Source organism: Polypterus senegalus, chromosome 7 (assembly GCF_016835505.1).
Source record: "Polypterus senegalus isolate Bchr_013 chromosome 7, ASM1683550v1, whole genome shotgun sequence".
Classification (NCBI taxonomy): domain Eukaryota; kingdom Metazoa; phylum Chordata; class Cladistia; order Polypteriformes; family Polypteridae; genus Polypterus; species Polypterus senegalus.
The window spans coordinates 170,101,243-170,123,353 of NC_053160.1; the positions used below are offsets into that span (position 1 = coordinate 170,101,243).

Below are 22,111 nucleotides of genomic sequence, written 5' to 3' on the forward strand. Positions count from 1 at the left end.
CAAGATACCAGCCCAGTTGGGGATGTTAGATTTATATTACACAGCGGTTCTAACAACTTCCCATAATATAATCAGTTATTTTACAATAAAATAAATCAAGCAGAGTGGTATGGTAGTTAGAACTGCTGCATAACACAGTAACTCCAACTGTGTTTATGACCACATATGTACATGTTCCTGACATGCTGGTCTTAACATATAAACCCACCTCCTTGAGCTACTTCAGAACTTTCTAGACAGTGTGAACCAATTTCTTACCAAGGCAAACTCCTTATTGAGGATCATCTGTTCAGCAAGAGAGGACTCATTGTGAAAGAGATGGGGCTGCATGTGACTCCACATATGAGGAAACCACCAGAATTCATCAACATATTTCAGGAGTAGATCATCACCTTCATCTTCATCTTCAGTACCTAAAATGTGACAGCATTAGAATGGCTTTTAACAACTTTTAAAATTACACTTGTGGCAGCCTTGACATTTTCTCTTATGTAAACCACATTGCATCCCAGACTTCATGCTAAATGAAAATACTTTGATAGATGAAAATTACTAGAGAGCAGATAATACCAAGAACTTGAATAAACTACTAGAAGACACTTAAGTGAAGGCAGCAAACAATTTGAAGCTTATCAATGGAATTTCTTTATTAAAGGAATACTCCACCCAAAAATCTCTTTGTTTCTTTTTTGTTATTTGCCCCAGGTATGTTTGTAGTGATACCCAAGAAAAAATATCAATTTCATGTTTTTCTAGAGAATGCAAAGTCTCTGATAGAACAGGACCCAATGGCGACCAATGCTGGATGACGGCAAACAATATCAAAAAGTCCAAGAAAATAATTTCATGTTACTTGTGTCACATAATTCACACATCCAGTCATCTAGTTGTATTCTCACAATGTGCAAAATGCATATATATTATTTGCTAAACATACTATTAAATAAATAACTCTGGAAAATCAAAGAAAAGAAAGCCCTTTGCTTTTGACTTTTGTGAACGGTCCGGGTGAACTCCATGCTCCTTGTTGTTTTCGGCAGCCTTTTAAACCAGAACTGTTGAGATGAGCCAGGCAAATGAGGACACACACATCCAAACAACGTGTATGTGGAAAAGTGAAAGTGCTTTTATTAAAATGAACAAAAACAAAACCGTGTGTAGTGCAGTTCTTTAATAAATAAATAGTTAAGGTTAAAAGATCCATATAAAAATTTCCAATAAAAACTCATGGGCAGGAGTCTGTTCTTAAAAAAAAAAAAAATCATACAAGCCATGGTGTGTTCTTCTACAACCGACCTCTCCTCTGCTTGCCCCTCATGAGATCCTGCAGCCAGAGGAGACGTCCTTCTGACAGGCACAGGCACAGGGTCTCTGCTGTCCCAGGGCTCCCAGCAGGGTGCCGCACTGAACATCTCCCACCTGTCGCTGCCACTCCTCAGCCTTTCATGAGAGTGTGCTTCAGGCCATTCCCGCTACCCCATAATGCTCAGTAAGAGTGGCGCTCGTCAACTTCCTCGAGTCTTAGCTCTACGCTAATTTGTATTTGTTTAGAGTCCTGGAGACCTCATTCATCAAGCTGCCTCCCCCATTTGGCCATTCAACAGCCGAAACAGCGCTGGGCCAGCCAATCCGATGAAAGGACCCCTCTACCCCACGATTCCCGCGATCCTACATCAGGGATGACTTTACCTTAGGCAGGCAAAACCAAGATGGCAACGAAGCATCAGTTCTCTTGATCCTTTTCAGTCTGTCTATCTTTCATTCACTCTGCTGATACCAAACCATGAAATGAAACAATGAATATATTTTCATTGGTGCCTCTGTAAAAGATGGTGTATCCAGCAGGGGGCATTAGCTCCCTTGTTGGAATGAGTTCTTTTGTAATTGCGGCATGTTACATAACCTGAATCCATATAGATATGATATTAAAAGAGGATACCTCTCCCTTAGTGATACGGCAGTAAGAAATCAGATAGGAGAAATAACTTTGCTTTCTTTAATGATGATTTACGCTGCATAACAGACGAAGGAAGCCATGACAAGGACCTAGTTCGGGAGTGGGGGCCTGATGTATAGAGTCTGCTATTTGACACTGCATTGGAAGGATTTTCAGGATCGGATGATGTTATCTCCCATCCATTCGTCGGCTTCAAAGGTGTGCCGGGCAGTGTTCCAAGGCTCTATACTCTCTTCACATATAGGCCCCTACTTAGGTGAATCATGCCATTCAAAACAAGGCAAAGAGGATGACAGTTTCATGCTGACTTTGACACACAAAAATAGTATACAATGCCCATTTTGCAGTTGTCCCTGTCTTGTCTTCTAATGCTTGCCTAGCAGTTTTAAATGATGAGCCCCTGTGCTAAATCTGTGTCCACTGTGCATGTGAGTAGAAAGAAAAGTAGATTTATAAGATATTTTTGTACAGAGGACAGTGACATATTAAATTTATGGAATGGGGAGGTCCACTTTCTTCCGTCTTTGTGAAAAGTGGAGGCACTGATGAGCCTTCGTGGCTGGGGTGGTATCACTGGAGATCATGTCATCGGTCAAATGTGTCCCCAGAAACTTGACACTCTCTCTACAACAGAACCCCTGATGGTCAAAGGAGAATGATGGTTGGGGTTGACCATCTTGAAGTTAACAATCAACTCTTTTGTTTTGCTTAATATTGTGAATTCTGTACCAAGTTATCAACTGTTCCACGTCTCTTCTATAAACTGACTCATCTTCATTACTGATGAGGTGTACAACTGTGGTATGATCTGCAAAACTTTATAATGTAATTGTTGTCGAAACGGGTAGAACAGTCATGTGTAAGTAAAATAAACATGAGAGGGCTCAGTACACAGCTTTGAAACGAGCTCATCTTGACGGATTGAGATGTACTGCTACCAGCCCTGACTCTGTTTGGAAGCTGCTTGAGGGACATACTGGTTACAGTATTGCGTTTTCCTCCATTTCTCATTATTGCCATTTAAATTTCAGTAAATTGAGCTATTACTTTTTAATATTACAAGCACTGTATGAGACATTGAGTACCCCAAGTTCATAAACTGTACTCTGTACATGTGAGAATAAGGATGCTATAAACCTATGAAAACACCAAGTGGGAACAAGCAAAATGTTGGTCTAACCACATAAAAGAGTCCAAAACATGGGTGACAGAATAAAAGGTCTTGGTGCTCAGCTTTGTTCACGCTGGCTCAGCTTCATGTAGTTTGTCTCTTCATGTTCTTCATATTCCTAGGAATTTGTTTCATGATGCGTGGAACAATGATGGGTGCATTATGGGGCAAGGCGCGCCAAGTGCCTGTTTTTTGAAAACCTCCCTTCCATTTTGGGTGACAAATGTTATTAGTGTCATCAGACATGTGTGCAGCTGGACAGCACACTGTCTTTATAGTAAAGAGAAAAGGAAATAGCATGATTGGACTGTTCACAAACAGCAGAGTGGCTCATAACCCCACCAGCACACACAAAGAATATCAAGCTTGCCTCCTTCCTCACCTGAAGAACTGTCTCCGCTTCATTCTTCCTCAATTTGGCCACAATATTAAAAAGATAAATATTTCCTGCCTATTCTCAACATGCCAATGAAAAGAGCATAACAGGCTTTCTTCGTATGCCGTTCAAACTTAATGAGGGCTGCGCTGAATTATAATGCAGAAGTGTGTAATAGGATTTAATACAGATGGGAACTAAAGCACACAGAAGCCATCAAGATGTAGCCGTATAATCAGGATGGACAGTCTCACTAAAAAGCCTCCCTATAAGAGCTTATCATGCAAGCAAGCAAAATGAAAGCAAGCAAGAAAGAAAGACCTACTTACCTGTATGGTAGAACTTTCCGGAAAAGCCCAGGTTGAAGGTGAAATTTGTAATCTGTGATCGCAACATATTCTGAGTGTCAAGGAGAGCCTGAAAAGCACAACAAAGGGGTCTCATAAAATATGTCATCTACTACCAAAAATTTACCTTAGCCATAAATATTTTTATTAAGTTGAGCACAAAATAAAGTTCTCTCTTAGGGAAAGCCAGAAGGAAAAGCCAGTAAACAGGCAAGGGTCTAAATACAAAATAAAATCAAAAACTAAGCATCAAAGTGCAAAATAATAGCTAAAATTAATTGTCAAAAGTGCAAGTTACAGACGATCCAAAGCTCACATGCCATGTTTGTGTGCCGCCATCTTTAATAGTGTCAGTTTGATGAAACAACATGTCACAGCCACACCACCCAGAGGAGGCATAATCACTATAAACAATATGGTTGCCTCCATGGAAACAATGCAGATAATTACAGGGTCTGTTGGATGGGGTATTGGTTATAATAATCCAATGGAACAACCACAATGCTATGAAAGCTGACTGAAGATGCAAATATATTGCATACATAATTACACCTGAGAGAAAATTTGACATAAATACTGAAGCAATGTCTAGGTCATGTCTTATTAGGATAATAGTGTAGCTGAATTTGTGAATTTCCCCTTGGGATTAATAAAGTATCTATCTATCTATCTATCTATCTAGCTGGTAGGATACACACAGAGCAAGATGGTCTCCAAATTGCAAAAAACAGTATCTGTATGTAGGTAGCTAACAGACTTAAACTGGTACTCAGATCAGACATGGTGTATACTGCTGTCGTACTCAAAAGGGTTATAAGAAGGTGGCATGGACTCTAGTCTGACTGTGTATTGTCAGATAGAATAAAAATGGACAGAGTGTTTCAAAAATGGACAGTTGAAAAAACTGGCCCAGGAAATGACCTGAAAGCAAAGCGCGAAACAGCAGAGTCAGTAACAAACTGTCAAAAGAACCAAAATACCAAAACAGAGTAAAAGAAATAACAAAGGGTAAGGTCAAAGTTAAAAGAACACATCAACTACAAAAGAAACATTAATTTGAGGACTGGAGGCTAAATACTTAGATGCTGACAAAATGGTGCCTCTGTGTTATATGCTGGATATGTAATTGTTATAATGGGGGTATTTTCTTTCATTTTTGTTGCATTCGCTGTGAGGACGGAATACATGTTGTGCATGAAATATGGGGTTGTGGACTCTAAGGATAATTCATTCATTTTCCATCGCTTATCTGACCCAAGAATAATGATTTTCACATTTATTGTGTGCATTGTACATTATTTACAAAGATTAATTGTGATAACATGTTATCTCAACTCCAAATTGTTAATAGCCGAACACCGACGGTTGATCTTTCCCAAAATCAGCTTGGAATATGCGACATGTGATGTCATTCGGAGCGTCCAGATAAAGACTGAAACTTTGCATTTCGGAGTTTACAATATTAGGATTCCCATATTGCTGTGCATTATATTATTTTGATTTGTCTGTCCTTGCTACAAACTAATATTTTTCTGGTTACAAGACTAAACCTGATGACTGCTCAATTGTCTGTTTTGGTTTCGAGTCTTGTGTCTTCTCTTGAGCACATCTCCTCTTCTAATTCTTTTTCATTAAAATCTTTGACTGTCTCGCCTTGAGTCAGTACAGCAAAGAGGTCAAGTGTAAACTGTGTCATGAACATAATAGTCCCAAAGGATAAAACCCCCAAAAATACTCAAAATGCCCACTAGTTGAGGAAATACCATCAAATCCAGGCTAGTAACACAACTGGTAACATAATAATTTATTTTTAAAGATTATTATTTTCAGAAAAAAATCCCTGTTAAGCAGGAAATGCCTGAAAAGGCAAAGGCAATCCAATGCAAACAGGTCCCAATAACAAATCTAGCAAAGTCTAAAAAACAGAGCACAGAGGACCAAAAATTCAGAAATCCACTAAATTATCAAAAAACAGAATACAGTAGAAAACAGTAAAACTCATCATCACCACAATTCAATGAACCTCAACGGACTGGTGGTTGACCCTGCCTTTCTAGGGCTGAGGGCAGTCCCTTGATAGTGACGGGCTGGTGGCCCCACCTCAAAATACCTGGTAAATGGGCAAGATACACATAAACTGAACAACCAACAAAGCAAACATAAAGAAAGGAATCAAAAATGAATAAAATAAAACATAAAACAGCATCTGATCCCCTGAATGAAACATAGCAAATTGCAGCATGTCATAGAACTAGTGATCGACATAGTAACCTATGTCGGAGATGGCTGGGGTGGCAACCTGGCCGGGACACTCAGGAGGACCAGAGGAGGGCTTGCGCCTTCCCTAGAGCATGTGAGGGCGGCCGCCCTGGTACCTCTGGGGGCCACGGGTACAGAGCTTTGAAGCTCAACCCTGTAGGTGCCCATGGTCACCACCAGGGGGCGTCCCAATGCCTACAGAGCCCTGGACCTCAGCACTTCCGCCACACTCGGAAGTGCAGGGGAAGAGGAGCAGGGACACACGGAGTGCTTCCAGGGATGCAGCCGGCACTTCAGCCACACTGGGGCGTGTCAGTGGAAGATTACCGGGACACACCTGGAGCTGCCTCCCTTCATACAATGGCTAGAGTCAGGAGAGAAGAGAGCTTGGTGGAGAGGAGTGGAGGCGGCCTGAAGAAGTGACAGAGGCATTGTGTTGTGGCCAGGACTTTGGGGACTGCACTTACTTGTAAATATGGCAAATAAACGTGTGTTGGGTGAAGCCAACATGTCCACCTGTCTGTGTCCGGGTTGGCTACCACACCTAGGAAGCTAAGACGACAAAATGGCAGTAACTTTGGGAATTCAAAATAGGTCTAAATGGCACAATTTTAAAAAAATGAACAAAATCATAACAGAGCCCAGACGGCTTGGTGGCACAGTGGGTAGTGCTGCTGCTTCATAGTTAGGAGACCCGGGTTCGCTTCCCAGGTCCTCCCTGCGTGGAGTTTGCATGTTCTCCCCGTGTCTTCATGGGTTTCCTCCGGGTGCTCTGGTTTCCTCCTACAGTCCAAAAACATGCAGGTTAGGTGCACTGGCCATTCTAAATTGTCCCTAGGGTGTGCTTGGTGTGTGGGTGTCTGTGTACTCGCCCTGCAATGGGTTTGTTTCCTGCCTTGCACCCTGTGTTGGCTGGGATTGGCTCCAGCAGACCCCTCGTGACCCTGTAGTTAGGATATAGCGGGTTGGATAATGGATGGATGGATAACAGACCCCAAAAGAACAGTTTTTGAGACATGAGTCAGAATCTATGGAGACTGGTCATCATTCTGTACGTGCGGTTTCTTTATCTCTTAGCCCTTTTTTGGTATCAAGGGCTAATTTTTATTCTCCTTAAGAGATAGTCAAATTTAAGTAGGCTCACATGTTTAGATTTATAGGGTCGGTTCACTGAGGCCGCTACAATATCATCTTTTGTTCAGTTTACCAGTTTTGTTTAGTCCAGCTGGAGCTATTTTACCGCTTCTGAAATGGAGCTCAGGGTGAATTACTCTAGAGCTTGCAAGATTATGCCTGGTTAAGGCAGTCTTATGTGATTTTCTCCAAAGCTGGGTCTTCACGTCCTTTATGTCAGAATCATGAAACTGATTCAGAACTGTCATATGTCTCCAAAGGGGAAACTGAGGAGAGGCTGCAGCTTGGGAGATATGGCCACAGTAGCTCTGGGGACTGGCTGAAGAATAACCTGTGAGCATGAATTCCAGATAGAGTCTGTCTCGCCAACTTTCACAAAGCTCTTTATGACTTCCAGGATGCCAGGGGAGATGGCTCATTAGGATTATATCTGGACTAGTGAAAAAATGGAAGATAAAAAAATGCAAAGGGAATGTTAGAGACAGTCTGAAAACATTTATTAGTCAAAAGGCCTGAAACCAAATAAATATCAGGCCAAAAAACAAAGCATAAATTGCAAAAGTCATAGTCAAAATTAACAAAAAAAAAAAAATTGTAACAAACTTGAATTTCTTAGTCCTCACCATGAGTAACATGATCTTCATGTCACGCGACCAACAACGGGCATAGCAACTGTGCACAACATGGCCACAGGAATGCAAAGATGGCCACCAAATGGTGGTGGACTAGAGTTGCACCAATTGGGTTTCTATTGACAGGTTCCAATTGCTGCTTCAGTGATCATGTTGAATCTAAACCAGTGCTGTGTGTGTGCATTTCTTGCGTCATGTGGTCTGTTCGAATGTACCCCACGAGGACTAGGGTGCTCTAACTGAGTTTATTGAGCAGCTATGAGCACTCCTTAAGTAACCGCTGAACTTTAAGCGCAAGACAGTAGGGATACATTTTTCATTTAATAATATGATTTTATCCAGCAATCTGTTTTAATATCCTGCTTTGATCCATTACTGTGCAGCAGCAAAATAAAATTAAACTGCTTAAATAAGATTTAGCTACCAGAACTGGCTTCAGTAAGATGTCCATAAACCTAAGAAAATGAAAAGGTTTACTGCTTCACAAAGCATCAGAGTGGAAGCAACTTCGAAAGCTCAGGAAGATCTACCAAGACACTGCCACACAAAATGAATTCACATCAATACAGTTTAAAGTTTCGCAAATAACATTAAAGGAGGATTCCACAAGGACAATTCTTTTCCATGCCGTAACATAATACAGTCACCCCTCGCTCTTCATCACAACCACCCGCATACATAAAAGTCGCTTTGTAAGATCAAACCAACATATTATATGTAATATCAACAGTGGCATAGCAGGTATGGCACTTTCTTACCGCTGCAGGCATCAGTGTGTGAGGTTCACACAGTCTCGTTCCATCTGGGTGTGTTTTGATCATTTTTAATGTGGTCAAATGCTATCCAATTGCATATTCAAGACCCTGAGCTTAAAGCTTTTGATGCACCAGCTGAAAAACTTTAGTGATTTTCGTTTTATTTCTTATAAATGTAGCAAACTGTGGACTCGTTCATGCCATATTTATGGCTCACAAATGCAAAGCAATGTCCTGCTTTAATCACATCCAGACATGACACTTTGTCTTTTTATTTTCATACTAGAACTCTGAGCACATTCACAATGTTAAAGTTGTATCTTTTAGATGCAGTGCTGTGGTTACTTTGACTAACAGTTTGAGTTGTTGAAAATCGTCGTATTCTGCCGTACTTCCAAATGCCTTGTCAGCATGTCAATCGTCTTCCCTCTTGTTTCACCACAGCTGCCTTTTTCCTGGCATATTTTGCCCTCGACATCTTCAGATGACTTAAAGGCTGTCCACAATTCCAATATCGTTAAATTGGTTTTCCTGCCAGTACAAATATGCACATCTAAACACATTGGGCTATTTCATCCAAATTACAAAGCTGTCTAACAATCAGTAAGTTATACGGCGGTTTGCCTATCACATATTCTGAGCAAAACCCTTCCAGTTCTGATATGTTGCCAGTACATCAGTGTAGAACTAGTGGCAACCATACAAAAAAACAAAATGGTGGCACCGGAAGAACAATAATATGAATAAACAAGTTCAAATACACATACAAAAATTCCACAAACAGAATGAATTGATTGTTAACAAAAAATTGTTATGCTCACATTCTGGATTTGCATTATTTGAAAATATTTCTTTCAATTCCCAGACTGAAAATGCTAACAGTTCATCATCTGGGTCACAGTATAGGCAAAGCCCTCCTTCTTTTTTTAAACTTGATATAAAGAGATGGGCCGAAACCTTAAAACGAAACAAAGTCAAAACTAGGAGATCAAGAAAATCAGGCACCAAAACCAAAGACACAAGGCAAACCCACCGTCAATATACTTTATATACTTCTTAATTGTAACTTACAGTAGAGAGAAACGCACTGAAAAGTAACTAATCTCAGACATCAATTAGCAAGCCATGCTGCCTTTTAAAGAGCCACTCTGATGATGTCACATCACATGACATCCTTGTAATGGCTACTCAAAATGGCAGTGCCCATACTTAAACAAAATGGAGCCGTGGATAGTATGATTTGTACTCATTTTTTGTACGAGCATTATTACAATATCAACAATCTACATTATATATCAAATATAGGGTTTTAAATATCAAGGAGTCTGAATTTGAACTCTATTTTGGTGCTTTTTCTATCAAAAGTTCAATTTTGCTTTGATTTTGCCACAAATATTTTGTTTCACTCATTGACTGAGAAAGACTTTGCAGAATTCTCATTCAGGGGACAGTATAAAGGACACTCGCATTATTCCTTCAGTATCTGATCTTAATGGATAAATCTTCCAGTTGCTATGCTGAAAGGCCTTTTTTATTTTAGCACTCCCAGTTAAAAAAATCTTTGCTTTAATGTTTCAATTTGATTTTTCTTGACCACAGTCTTGTTTTTTGATGAAATATTGGTTTTGACATTTAACCTTCTCTTCAGTCAGACCCTTTTCCTTCAGATCTTCTTTTACTTTTTCCATCTACCTCTGCTCTGGCCCCCCTTGCTGTCTCTTCCCCTATACTTCCATTCCCTTAACTCTTTTGCCCCACATATTCCTTGTCTCTCTTCATCTCATGTTCATGCCACCTCATCGTATTTTCCTGTACTTTCTTAGATATCTCTTCTTCTATTGGTGTACCTCTGATTGTCTCATTTCTTATTTTGTCCTTATTTGTAGCTCCAAACATCCACCTCAACACTCGCATTTCTGCCACATCCAACCTGTTCTCCTTCCTTCCCTTAACTGCCCCTGACTCAACTCCGTACATCATTGATGTCCTTACCACTGTCTTAAAAACCTGACCTTTAACCTTTGCCTTGATTCTTTGATCACACAATACTTCTGATACCTTCTTCCAATTGTTCCATCCACTCTGTAGGTTGTCTCCACATCCAGTTCTCCATCTGTTACCACTGATCCTAGTTATATAAATATATCCCCTTCTTCTCAGTAACGTCTGAATCCTGATCATTATTAAACCTCATATTTTCAGTATTCTTCCTATTTATCTTCAAAACTCTTTTCCATTCTTTTAACTTCCTCTCCACTTTCTCTCGTTAGAGGCTACATAACATAGAGTCATTAAGAAAAATCCTACACCAGGGGTTTGGTCTTTTATCCTATAAGTCAAAATATCCTGATCAAAGAGGCAAGGACTTGAGGAAGATTCCTACTCTAACTAGGATCTTGCCAGTTATGCCACCACTGCTTCTAACCCGAGCCCTCACTTCCTGATACATACCCTGGACAATACTCACATACATCTCAGGTACTCGTTTCTCCTTAATGCACCTCCAGACCTATATTTTTATTTGTATGTATTTCGCAGGTGATGAATGAAGTATTGGTTGAGCAACAGACCTGAGAAAGACGAATTCCATGGTGGATGGTGACTGGACGAAGGTAGATGAGAATTTCTCAACTCTCAGCTTAACTCAGGCAGACTTGGAGCATATCTCTATGGAACTTGTAAACAAAGGTCCCCATAAATTTCAAGTACAGCTGAGGTGAGTGTGATGGCTGGTCTTTGCTTATGTGACTGACTCTATGCACAAAATGCTCCTGTAAAGCAGGTACACAAGCCAAGGAGGCTCGTAGTCGGCTGTGGCAGTGGCATGTCCAGCATCTCAGTGGAAGCACACGTCCATTGCTTATGTTATGTTCTCTTCACATTTCCAAAGGCCCATATTACCCATGGCTGCCTATTTATCTTCAGCTCTCTTTCTTCCAAAGTCCTTCTCTATTCTTTCAACTTGCTCTCCTCTTCCTCCTTTCTGGTGCTACACAACATACTGTCATCAAAACAAATCCTGCACCAAGGGGACTGGTCTTTTACCCCCAGGAGTAAACACATCCACAACCAGATCAAAGAGGTAAGGACATCAAGAAGATCCATGGTGCAGACCTCCTCAAACTGGGATCCTGTATGTTACCCCAACTCTGCAGAGTCCTCACTCCCTCATACATATCCCAAAAGATCCTCATGTACGTCTCTGGTACTCCTGCACTGCCAGAACCTCCATCATAAGCCACATATTGCCAATACCTGATAATACTGCAAACTCATCCAGCTGTACTTTTTTTTTTTTGCTGAAAACTGTTCTTGAATGACAAGACAGCATAACCCGAGAAGCAAAATAAATGACGAGATGGCATAATTGGAGAAGAAAAGATTTCTTGGAAATTGGGAGAATGTGCCAAATCGTCTCAGAAAGGCTGCCACTCGGGATTTGGTGCAAAGCCTACACACTTGAAGGCTGCAACGCTACCTGCTGGGCCGTTTTAGTGGACAACTGAAAAGAAATCAATATCGACTAATTTAAAGAGAAGATTAAAGTTAAACTGCAGCATTTAGGGCTAAAGATAAAACTCATGTTTATTGTCAGCTGCAATCAGAAATCAGTTTTATGTCCATTGTGTGAGTTTGCACCTAAATCTAAAGGGCATGGATTTCCTTCTGAAGCGCGCTTGTTCTCCTGTGTTGCATTGTATTGCCCTTGCAATGGTGCACACTGTAAAAGGTGCCAAACAAAATAAAGATTGAGTACGTCATTTCATCTGCCTACTTGCAAGGGCAATCAAAGCATTTAGAGATATTTTCGGGCTGGGGCTGTTGAATTTCATCTGTTCTAAGATTTTGTGATCTCGCTTGTGCAAACATTTACACATATTTACATTTTATGCATCAGTGCATTTTTGCCATGGCAGATTAAGCGCATTTATGTGTGGTGTTCTGAGTTATTGGCTGCTAATGAGACTCTGGCTCACATCACTGCGAGGCCTAAATACTCTTTTCCTCATTTTAATGAGTTCATTATTTCCTGCCTCTCGGACGAAAAGACAACAAATTTCTTTTAATTAAAGGTCAAAACTCCTCGGGCTGAGCAAATTGAAGGGCTTATCGCACTCCCGTGGGAGCTCCGGGGAATATTCTGTGCTGTTTCCACAAAGCCGATCCTACGTCCAGCCGCTTGCTTTAACAGCCAGGACTATGCACTTGCCCACAGAAATCAGCCACTCTCCAGAGGCGGCTGCTCTAATTTTAAGCGAAGGCCGAGCAATGCTAAGGCATGGATGTGTCTTTCTCCTCCCCAGACGGTGTGAAAATCCAAAGTCAGCCAAAGTAATTAAAGAGACTTTCCTTTCCAGGCAAAGGTCTGAGGCTGATCAATACTGCTGCCGGGGCATGATTAGTTGGTTTGCAGTGAGGAGATGATTTATGGAACGTGCATGGCAGATGCCAGATTAATAGAGCTAACAAAAATAATCTCATATTTCTTGTCACTGAGGTGATGCAAATGCAATCAATATTATTTGTGCCGGGGTTTTTTTGCCTGGATGTCTGTATACTTGCACAGTTGTACAAAGACATTAGAGAAATACAGCCCGTATCAGCAATAAAGATGCAAAGATTTGCTGAAATGGCAAGCCGGCATATGTTTTACAAGCGCAAAGTTGCCTTATTAGTAAAGTCATCGTGAAGAAGTGACTATGCAAAGCGGCAGAACAGCTGCAGAGCTGAAAGGCACTGCTCAGCCTAGCGACCTACCACTATTGCTAATAATAATAATATTATTCCATTTATATAGCACCTTTTCTATGCTCAAAGCACTTTGCAGTAATTCAAAAAGAACAGCAGGGCATATACAACATTGAATACATATACTGTAATATCCACTGTGAAGCCCAGGCGCGTACAGCATCCCAAACCCAACACAGCACACAACACACTTATTATAAATGGTGAAGCGCTTTCCCTTTGCTCCCCACTACACAGCACAGTGCATACAGCACAATTCACAGTCCTTTCTTGTCTTCCAATTCACAGTCGTTCTGCCTTCACTCCTCCCTCACAAGCTTCGTCCTTCCTCCCAACTCTGGATCCTCGAATGGAGTGAGGCAGCTCGTTCTATTCTACTCCTGGGAGTGTTTCAGATGGCTCATCACTATTACCTGGAATCACTTCCAGGTGTGGTGGAAGTCCATCGTGGGGCTCTGCAGCTCCCCCAGGTGGCACCCACGGAACCCATAAGGGGTGTACCAAACTCCAAGTCCCAGTGTGCCACAGCCACCTCAAGAGGGCTGCCCTCTAGCGTCCCAGGGGTGGTAGTGCCTCAGAGATGCTCTTTCCCCTGGTCCTTCCAACCAGCTGGCATCCCACCCGGGCAATAGCTGAGGCCGCCCATCACACCACATAAAATAATAAATAAAGATAAATACAGGATACACAAAGCATTGAATTAAATAAGAGACAATAAACCAGAATAAAATACTAAAAGTACAAGAAAAACCTGAACAAATAACAAAATTTGTGATACAAATGAAAATCATCTCGAGCATCTGGACAAAGAGGGTAAACTAAAACAAGAGTCTGCATGACAGGGTAAGTTAAATGCCTTCCTCAACAAATGAGTTTTAAGTTGTTTTTTTAAAAGATTAATTAATTAATTTATGGGGGTCTTTCAGAAGTCCGGGCACTATACAGCTCAAGACTCTGTCACACATAGAGCACAGCATGATGGCCAGAACTGGTGGACCTTAGTGTGGGGACAGGAGTAGAGTGAGGTTTTCCAGTGCAAGGCCATTTAAAGCTTTGTGGGTATAATTTTTTATAGTCTTATATTACTGTATTATTATTACTACACCAGTAATGACACATTGCATGATAATGTGCAGTAAATACACTTGACTTGAGCATTCTTAGTTTTCATCCTCTTTCTCTGTACGGTTCATTCAGAGGATGATGCGCTTGCTACTTCATGAGCAGCTCTTCTCTTCTCCACCTTAGCGGCCTGCTTCTTCTCTTCTCCCGTCGGCATCTTTTCACGTTAAAATTGATTAAGTCAGTGTTTGTGTTGCAATTACTTAGTACGTTTTTCTCAATTTTTTAATTAAGCTGGCACTTAAGTGTTCAATCTGCCTCAAGAATAATTTAAGATATGAAGAGGTAAGGGGAGTGATGGTGAAGGTGGTAGGGAATGAAAACAGTGCCCATACGCATGTAGCACATGGCCGCCCTGCTGCCCACTGCAGAGAGTTGATTATACAATAAAATAAAATAAAAAAAAGAGTACTAAAAATCATTACCCAGAAAGTGGATAGTAGACGTCACGTAGTATATGTGTACCAAATTTCAAGTCAATAGGTCAAACAGTTTGCAAGCTACAGGTGATTTAAAATCCTGAACAGACAAATGGACAGCCACAGTAGCATATTATATAAGAAGATATTTGCTATCACTTGTGTTACGCTTATTTGCATGTCTCAATATCTCTTGACCAGTGTTGCTTCTCTCGAGCACTTTCCCATAAAGCCTCCCATTCAGGCTGTTTCATTATTTTTGAGGTGCCATTCTAATGCCCACTTTTACACTTCCAGTCTTGGAAGGCGACTCTCTCAGTGTGCCTCCTGTGCCTTTTCTTCATCTCACACTCTCACTTCCTTGTACAATTACGTCACCAAAGCCAAACTGACCAATCAGATTGCTCTTAGGGACTGGAGACACACACACACACAAACGAACATTAGTGTATATAGTACAGTAGACTCTATAAGACACAGGGAGCCAGTGAAAGCGGAGCCAGATGGCTGTTATGTGCTCACTGTTGGCGGTCTGTTTAAGGACTGCCCCTCCACTGAGTCAACACCTTAACATGGCGGAGTGGTTTACATGATCAATGATCTTCTGAGTGATGCCATCGGGTGTTGTGTACCCCGACTCAACCCTCTACCTGCTGTCCCATCAAAGAAACCATCCAAAGTGGTGCAACTTCTTCCCGTACCTCTTTGTCTTGCACTTGGCTCGCCACATAGATTCCCGACAGGAAGTGAAGCGGTGGGATCAAGGATTGCACACCCTCATTTTCACAGATATCAACAACTTCTTTGCGCAGACTCTTCCTTTCAGTTGTCCTGTATGGTGAACTTACTGAAGGATCCCGACGTCAAGGTGGACTGAAGAAACACTGGATGGACTACTGGAAGTGTTCTCTCAAGGCCTGCTCCATTCCAAACATGCAGCTTGAGACACTTGCTGGGGATTAGGTAATTTGGAGACGGACCATAAGAAGGAATCTGTCACTTCGAACAACAACTGACCCATCAACAAGAGAACAAGAGAATAGCAACACCTCACCATTGAAACCAACCCAGTAAGCCTGGGAGAGCAATAAAAGCATGGGCAAGTTTCTCGATATCAGAAGAGGCAAGGAATGAGCAAACAGGGGAAATGTTACAGAGGTGGAAGTAAGAAAGTTTCTTAATGTGGTTTAGGTGGGTAGAATAAGAAAGGAAGGAATCGAAAATGACACCAAGACTCCTGACAGAAGAAGAAGGTCTGATAATATCGTCATCAAAAGGGAGCTCATTTTCTTAAGCTGTCAATTTGAAGGAGTTCATTTCTTTTATACTTTAATTTTAAATTGTTCTATATCATTTTCCATCCATCCATTATCCATCCATCTATCCATTATCCAACCCTCTATATCCTAACTACAGGGTCACGGGGGTCTGCTGAAGCCAATCCCAGCCAACACAGGGCGCAAGGTATAAACAAACCCCGGGCAGGTGCAAGCCCACCGCAGTCTATATCATTTTAATTTTTTTAATTTCACTGAGAAGCTGTGAGCTGAGAAAGCTCTGAAGAACTGTCACTTTTAACACTGAAATAGATCTGAGCATCATCTGCATAACAATGATAAATAATCCAGTCCAAAGCTATGAATAATATGACCAAAGGGAAGCATATAGAAGAGCAGAGGGCTGAGGACAGAGCCCTGAGGAGCTTCTTGTGTGACAGGCACTGAACTGCTGTTGCCAAGATTAACAAACTCTTGCCTATCATTTAGGCAGGATCTAAACCACTGGAGGGCAGTGCCAGAGATACCCAGCATGCTCTCCTTCCTGGACAGTAGAATACCATGCGTGACAGTACCACGTGTTGCACTTTGATCTAACAGAATTAATATTCTGGTTTGCCTAGAATCTTGTGCCATAAGCATTTTAGCTACTCAAAGCTGAGCTCTAAAACCCGACTGAAAGGTCTCCATCAGCTTATTACAACTGAACTAACTGGTGAGTTGGGAGGCCACAACATCCTTGACATCTTAGACATCTTTAAAGAACGTTTCATCTTTTTTTTCTAGTTTGACTGTGAAGTAATTTGTTGTAAAAGTTGGTCTTGATTGTATGGAATGTTATTTCCTTCTTTGTTGAAATTCACCTTGATTGTATATAATGCTATTTTCTTCAAATAAAATAAAAAAAGAAAAAAGTTAGGTGGCAGACGGCTGAACGGATTGCCAACATCTAGACTTTGTTTTAACACTGGGATTACCCTACTGTATATAAAGCCTTCATCCATCCATTTTCTGAACCCAGTATTTCTAATTTAGGGTCATGACAACTGAGGGTTTATCTCAGCAGCTTATGGAAGGAGCCCACCTTACATACAGTGTTAGGACTGGTGACCCTTTTACTCTCGCTCCGACTTTGCCCCTTAATGTGTTACAATAGGCTCCCTGCAAAATCTAATAGCTAAGTTTCGAAAACAGAGATGTTATATTTTCCCCATGGCCTTAAACATGATTAATAATGGTACTTTACATAACTGTATATTTACTCATTCATGTGTCTTATACAAGCATGTAATTCCAGTTCTTAAATCACTTCATTGGTTTACAATTACTATCCTCCTTCTTACATAACAAAATTCTAAATGGTTTCGCTCAGTTCTTACCCAACAGAACTTATTAGTGCCGTCACTCCAGGGAATACATCGTGATCTGAAGATGTAGACCTCCTTAAAATTCCTGGGCTAAATACAATGAGTGTAGGGGCAGAGCCGTTAGGTACAGGGCACCCAAATTCTGGCACAATGTAGCTTACAGCGTTAGAGAAGCCCCATCTGCCTCAGTACTTCAATCAAGGCCAGAGACTCATTATTTAGGAGAGCGTATTCTTGTCAAAGCTGCTTGTAACATTGTTCATATTGCTCGCACACATTGCTTTTTAATTAATCATAGTAATTGCTTTTGTTTTGCTCTTTCGAAGTCTTTTCCACCTCCCTTCTCTTCTCAGCGTTTGTGCTGGCACTTAGTGGATGCATCGCCACATGCGATGGCCTTGTCTTTTTTTTCCCCAAATGAAATTGTAGTTGCCTGCTTACTGAAAGATCACTTTAACATGCTGTTGAACTAGGACACCTGGTATTTGGATTTAAAACACCCTACATATAATACTATGTGAACACATTTTTATTTTTCATTTTCTCTGTTTATGGTCCAACCTTATGCTTTTTGCTTATGTCTGCATTTCTTATTTTCATATTATACTTGTAATAATTGTATAGTGTCGTGGGCTCATAAGCCGAAGTTTGCTTAATAAGAATAAATTTAATTTAATATACTATACCAGAGCTAGCTAGAGTCAGCCCTGATGGGCCACAGTGGCTGCACATTTCTGTAAAATCCCAGTTCCTTAATGAGAAGTCAGTTATTGCTGTTGACGCACATACTGCTCAGGCTTCATTGTAGTGGTCTCACTGTTAGGATTCACCACCCTTAATAGCTTACTTTAGTCTTAAAGGAATACTACATCCAAAAATGTTACTTAATAAATAATAATAATAATAGGATTTAATGTACAACAGAGATAAAAAATGCTTGTGATATAATATAAGCCAATGCTGACCAATGCTGTACAATAGCAAATGAAAGAAAAAAAGAAATATTATAATATATATATATATATATATATAAATACATACACATATATATAAATCCAATGTCTGTCTGTCTGTATGTCTGCTTTTCACAAGAGAACTACTTAACGGATTTAGATTTTTTTTTTTTCTAGAATTTGCTTGAACATTCTGGTTGATTTTGCGACATCTCTCATCGTGCTAAGTATCATTTGCTTGCAGGAGCCATTTATTTGTGCTAATCCAAGAGACAGAGGCTGCGGGCCAATGGGTGGACAACTCTCCTCACTTACTTGCCAGCCTCCGTTCGATTTGGTCTACCTCTCACCACATTTTGGAGCATACCTTGTCTCTGCTTAGCTGGCGATACCGGTTTGTTTATTGATTTTTAAAGTTTGTCCTGTTTCAATACTACACAGGCATAGCTACAAGGAGTGGCTAATATATATATATTTATTTATTGGGGCAAGTGACTGGGGTAGGCACCCAGCCAAGATGCCCGGAAGGACCGGAGGAGGGCGTACGCCTCCTCCAGACTATGATGGGGAGACCACCCTGGTGGCTTTGGGGACCACAGGAACAGAGCTTAGAAGCTCAACCCTATAGGGGCTCCGTGGTCACCGCCAGGGGGTGCCCAGATGCCTGAGGAGCCCTGGCCCTCAGCACTTCCGCCACACCCGGAGGTGCTGGGGGGGAAGAAGACCAGGGACACCTGAAGTGCTTCCGGGTGCATAGCCGGCACTTCTGCCACACCTGGGAGGGCCGGCGGAAGGTTATCTGGAGGCACCTGGAGTTCATCCGGGTGAGCAAAAAAGGGGCCGCCTCCCTTGATTCGATGGCTGGGGTCGGGTGGAAGAGGACGGAGCTCGGAGGAGAGGAGTGGAGGCCGCCAGAAGAGTAAAAGGCATTATTGAGAGGCCTGGACTTTAAGGGTGATTGGTACGGGGTACTTGGTTGTGTGCACTGTAAATATTGTAAAATATGATTAAACGTGTGTTGGTTGGTGAACCATCGGTGTCCGCCTGTCTGTGTCCGGGCCAGCTTCCACTATATATATATATATGTAACATTTATAATATATATATGTTACTCATCTCATAATGCAAATGTTGGTTCCTAGTTGCATGTTCAAAACATGCAAAACACAAATGCGTTTTTTGCTGTACTGTTGTTAAATAGACACTTATTTAAAAATCAGTGCACATCATAAGCAGTAAACACAAGTATAGTATAGTATATATAGTTTTGATTGTTTTGAATTGAAGCTAGGATTCTTGACTAATGAATGAGCGAGAAAGGCGGGTCTTCAATTCAAAACCTCAATTCCATGTGTCTTTAGTTTCAAGTTATGATGGGTGGTGGATTATTATATATAATGTATAACATTATAAACTTTTTATCTCATGAAAATATGAGATTAAATATTTTTCTCAGCCATCACTACAAAGCACTTGGGGTAAGTAACACATAAAAAAAGAAAATGACATTATTGGGTGGCATATCCCTTTAAGCAGCTGCATGCAGTTTTTAATGGCTCCTTATTGGAAATAAGATGCAAATGACAAAGGAACCTGCAGTTCTCCGTCTAACTTATTTCTGTTTACACCTGTGCATATTCATCATAAACGGACTGAAAGGAAACTGAAGAGAAAAAAGTGAAGGACTGAGATTTACTCTGCCCTTGTTGAGAGTGACATCCTTGTAATTGAATAAAAATCTACAATGCAAGAATAACTTGACATGACAAAATGAAAACACTACGAAGCATATAAATAAATAAGATCTCTTAATTGGCAAATATTGCTTTTAAATTAAGCAATCATCTTGGAACAAAAACCTGCAGCCTCTAAAGCCCCCCAGGACTGACTTTGCCTACCCCTGTATTTTACTATAAAATATTGTATAAGTCACGATTATAGAACAACTTTATGAAGCCATTAGAAGCAAAGTAAGAACTTTTACATTTTTTATACATGCATCCTTTCTTTATCAAGTACACTTAATCCAGTTCAGGGTCATAGGGTATATTATATTATATTATATTATATTATATTATATTATATTATATTATATTATATTATATTATATACATACACCTTTAGACATACTTAATCATATTTGGAGTTGTGGGGGCAAAAGCCTATTCTGGTACAAGGCAGAAAACAGGATGCTATTCCAGCACACACTCACACTCACACACACACACACACACACGCACACGCACACAGGCTCACCCCCGTACTCACTCAAGTTGACAACCCATTTAAAAAAAAAAAAAGAAATCTTATACGTCTTGGAAGACATGAGAGGAAAAACTGGGGTACCTGGAGGAAAACCCATGCAAAGAACAGGATAACATGGAAACCCTACATGGACTTTGAACCTGGGATGCCGGATCCTCGAGGCAGCAGTGCTAATTAATTCTCACCTCCTCTATTATATTAGATCGGAGTGCCCAGAACAGTTCCCGGTTGGCTAAAATGGCTACATATTTTCATTCTGACCACTTTCTCCGTTAATAGTCAATTACTAATGCTAATGGCACATAACATGCTGCCTTGATTTCAATTGACTTCCATTTTAACTGTTTAAATTCTTATTTAATGAACAGCTAAACAATAATGAGATGCAAAGCAAGCAAACACAGATGTCCAGGCTAACTTAGATCACATTTGCACCTGTGTCTTTCATACAATATCTGTCTAAATAAAATATCTGATAACATATTTTCCTGCTCTACTCAGGTCCAGTAAATGTTTTTTTATCAATAAAAAACTGGACTGGTGTGGCAGAATGAGAGCACTAACAAGCCATTGAATTAAATAATGTGCCTAATTAACAGCTAAATAGGAGACTGCTTGGTGTGAAAATGGTGGTCCTCCAGGACTGCTGGTCACACCTAAGTTAGCTGGCCATGTGTTGGCTGGTTTTGTAGCTCTTTATTGTTTAGCCACTAGTTAGGGAAAAAATCAGTTAAGCAAATAATAATAATAAAGGCATAAGAATAATGTTAAATTAGCTGCATTAACTGGTTATTATTTACAATAGTGGCTAGAATGAAGCCATTGCGGTTCTCCAGGGTCTGAGTTTGACACCCCTGTATTATATTATATTATCAACCCATTAATCCATGTTTTATACCCATTTATCCAGGGAAGGGTCGTGGGGAAGCTAAAGCCTATCCCAGTAAGCACTAGGCGCAAAACAGGAAAAATCCCTGAATAAACAGCACCAGTCTATCGCAGAGTGACTACACTATACTAATACTATATATTATATTATACCAGTAACGGCGCACTGCATGATAACGTGCAGTGAATACCCTTGACTTGATCATTCATAGTTTTCATACTCTTTTGCTGTATGTTTATCATTATGTTTGCTCAGAGGTGGATGCGCTTGCTGCTTCCTGAGCAGCTCTTCTTTTCTCCACCTTAGTGGCCCACTTCTTCTCTTCTTTCGTCAGCATCTTTTCGCGCTAAAACTGATTAAGTCTGAGTTTGTGTTGCAATTACTTAGTACATTTTCTTTAATTTTTCACTTAAGCTTGCACTTAAGTCTTCAATCTGCC

General features: G+C 40.6%; 1 protein-coding gene across 2 annotated transcripts in view; it reads right to left on the reverse strand.

Annotated features, from left to right (window-relative positions):
• ndst3 (N-deacetylase/N-sulfotransferase (heparan glucosaminyl) 3) overlaps nt 1-22,111 on the reverse strand; it is a 491,728-nt gene that overhangs the window by 337,357 nt on the left and 132,260 nt on the right. For both annotated transcript variants that reach the window (XM_039759612.1, XM_039759611.1), the window contains exons 3-4: nt 3,834-3,921; nt 259-413 (exon numbers count right to left, since the gene is read on the reverse strand). In XM_039759612.1, coding sequence (XP_039615546.1) covers nt 259-413; nt 3,834-3,921 — 243 coding nt within the window. The remainder of the gene's footprint in view (nt 1-258; nt 414-3,833; nt 3,922-22,111) is intronic.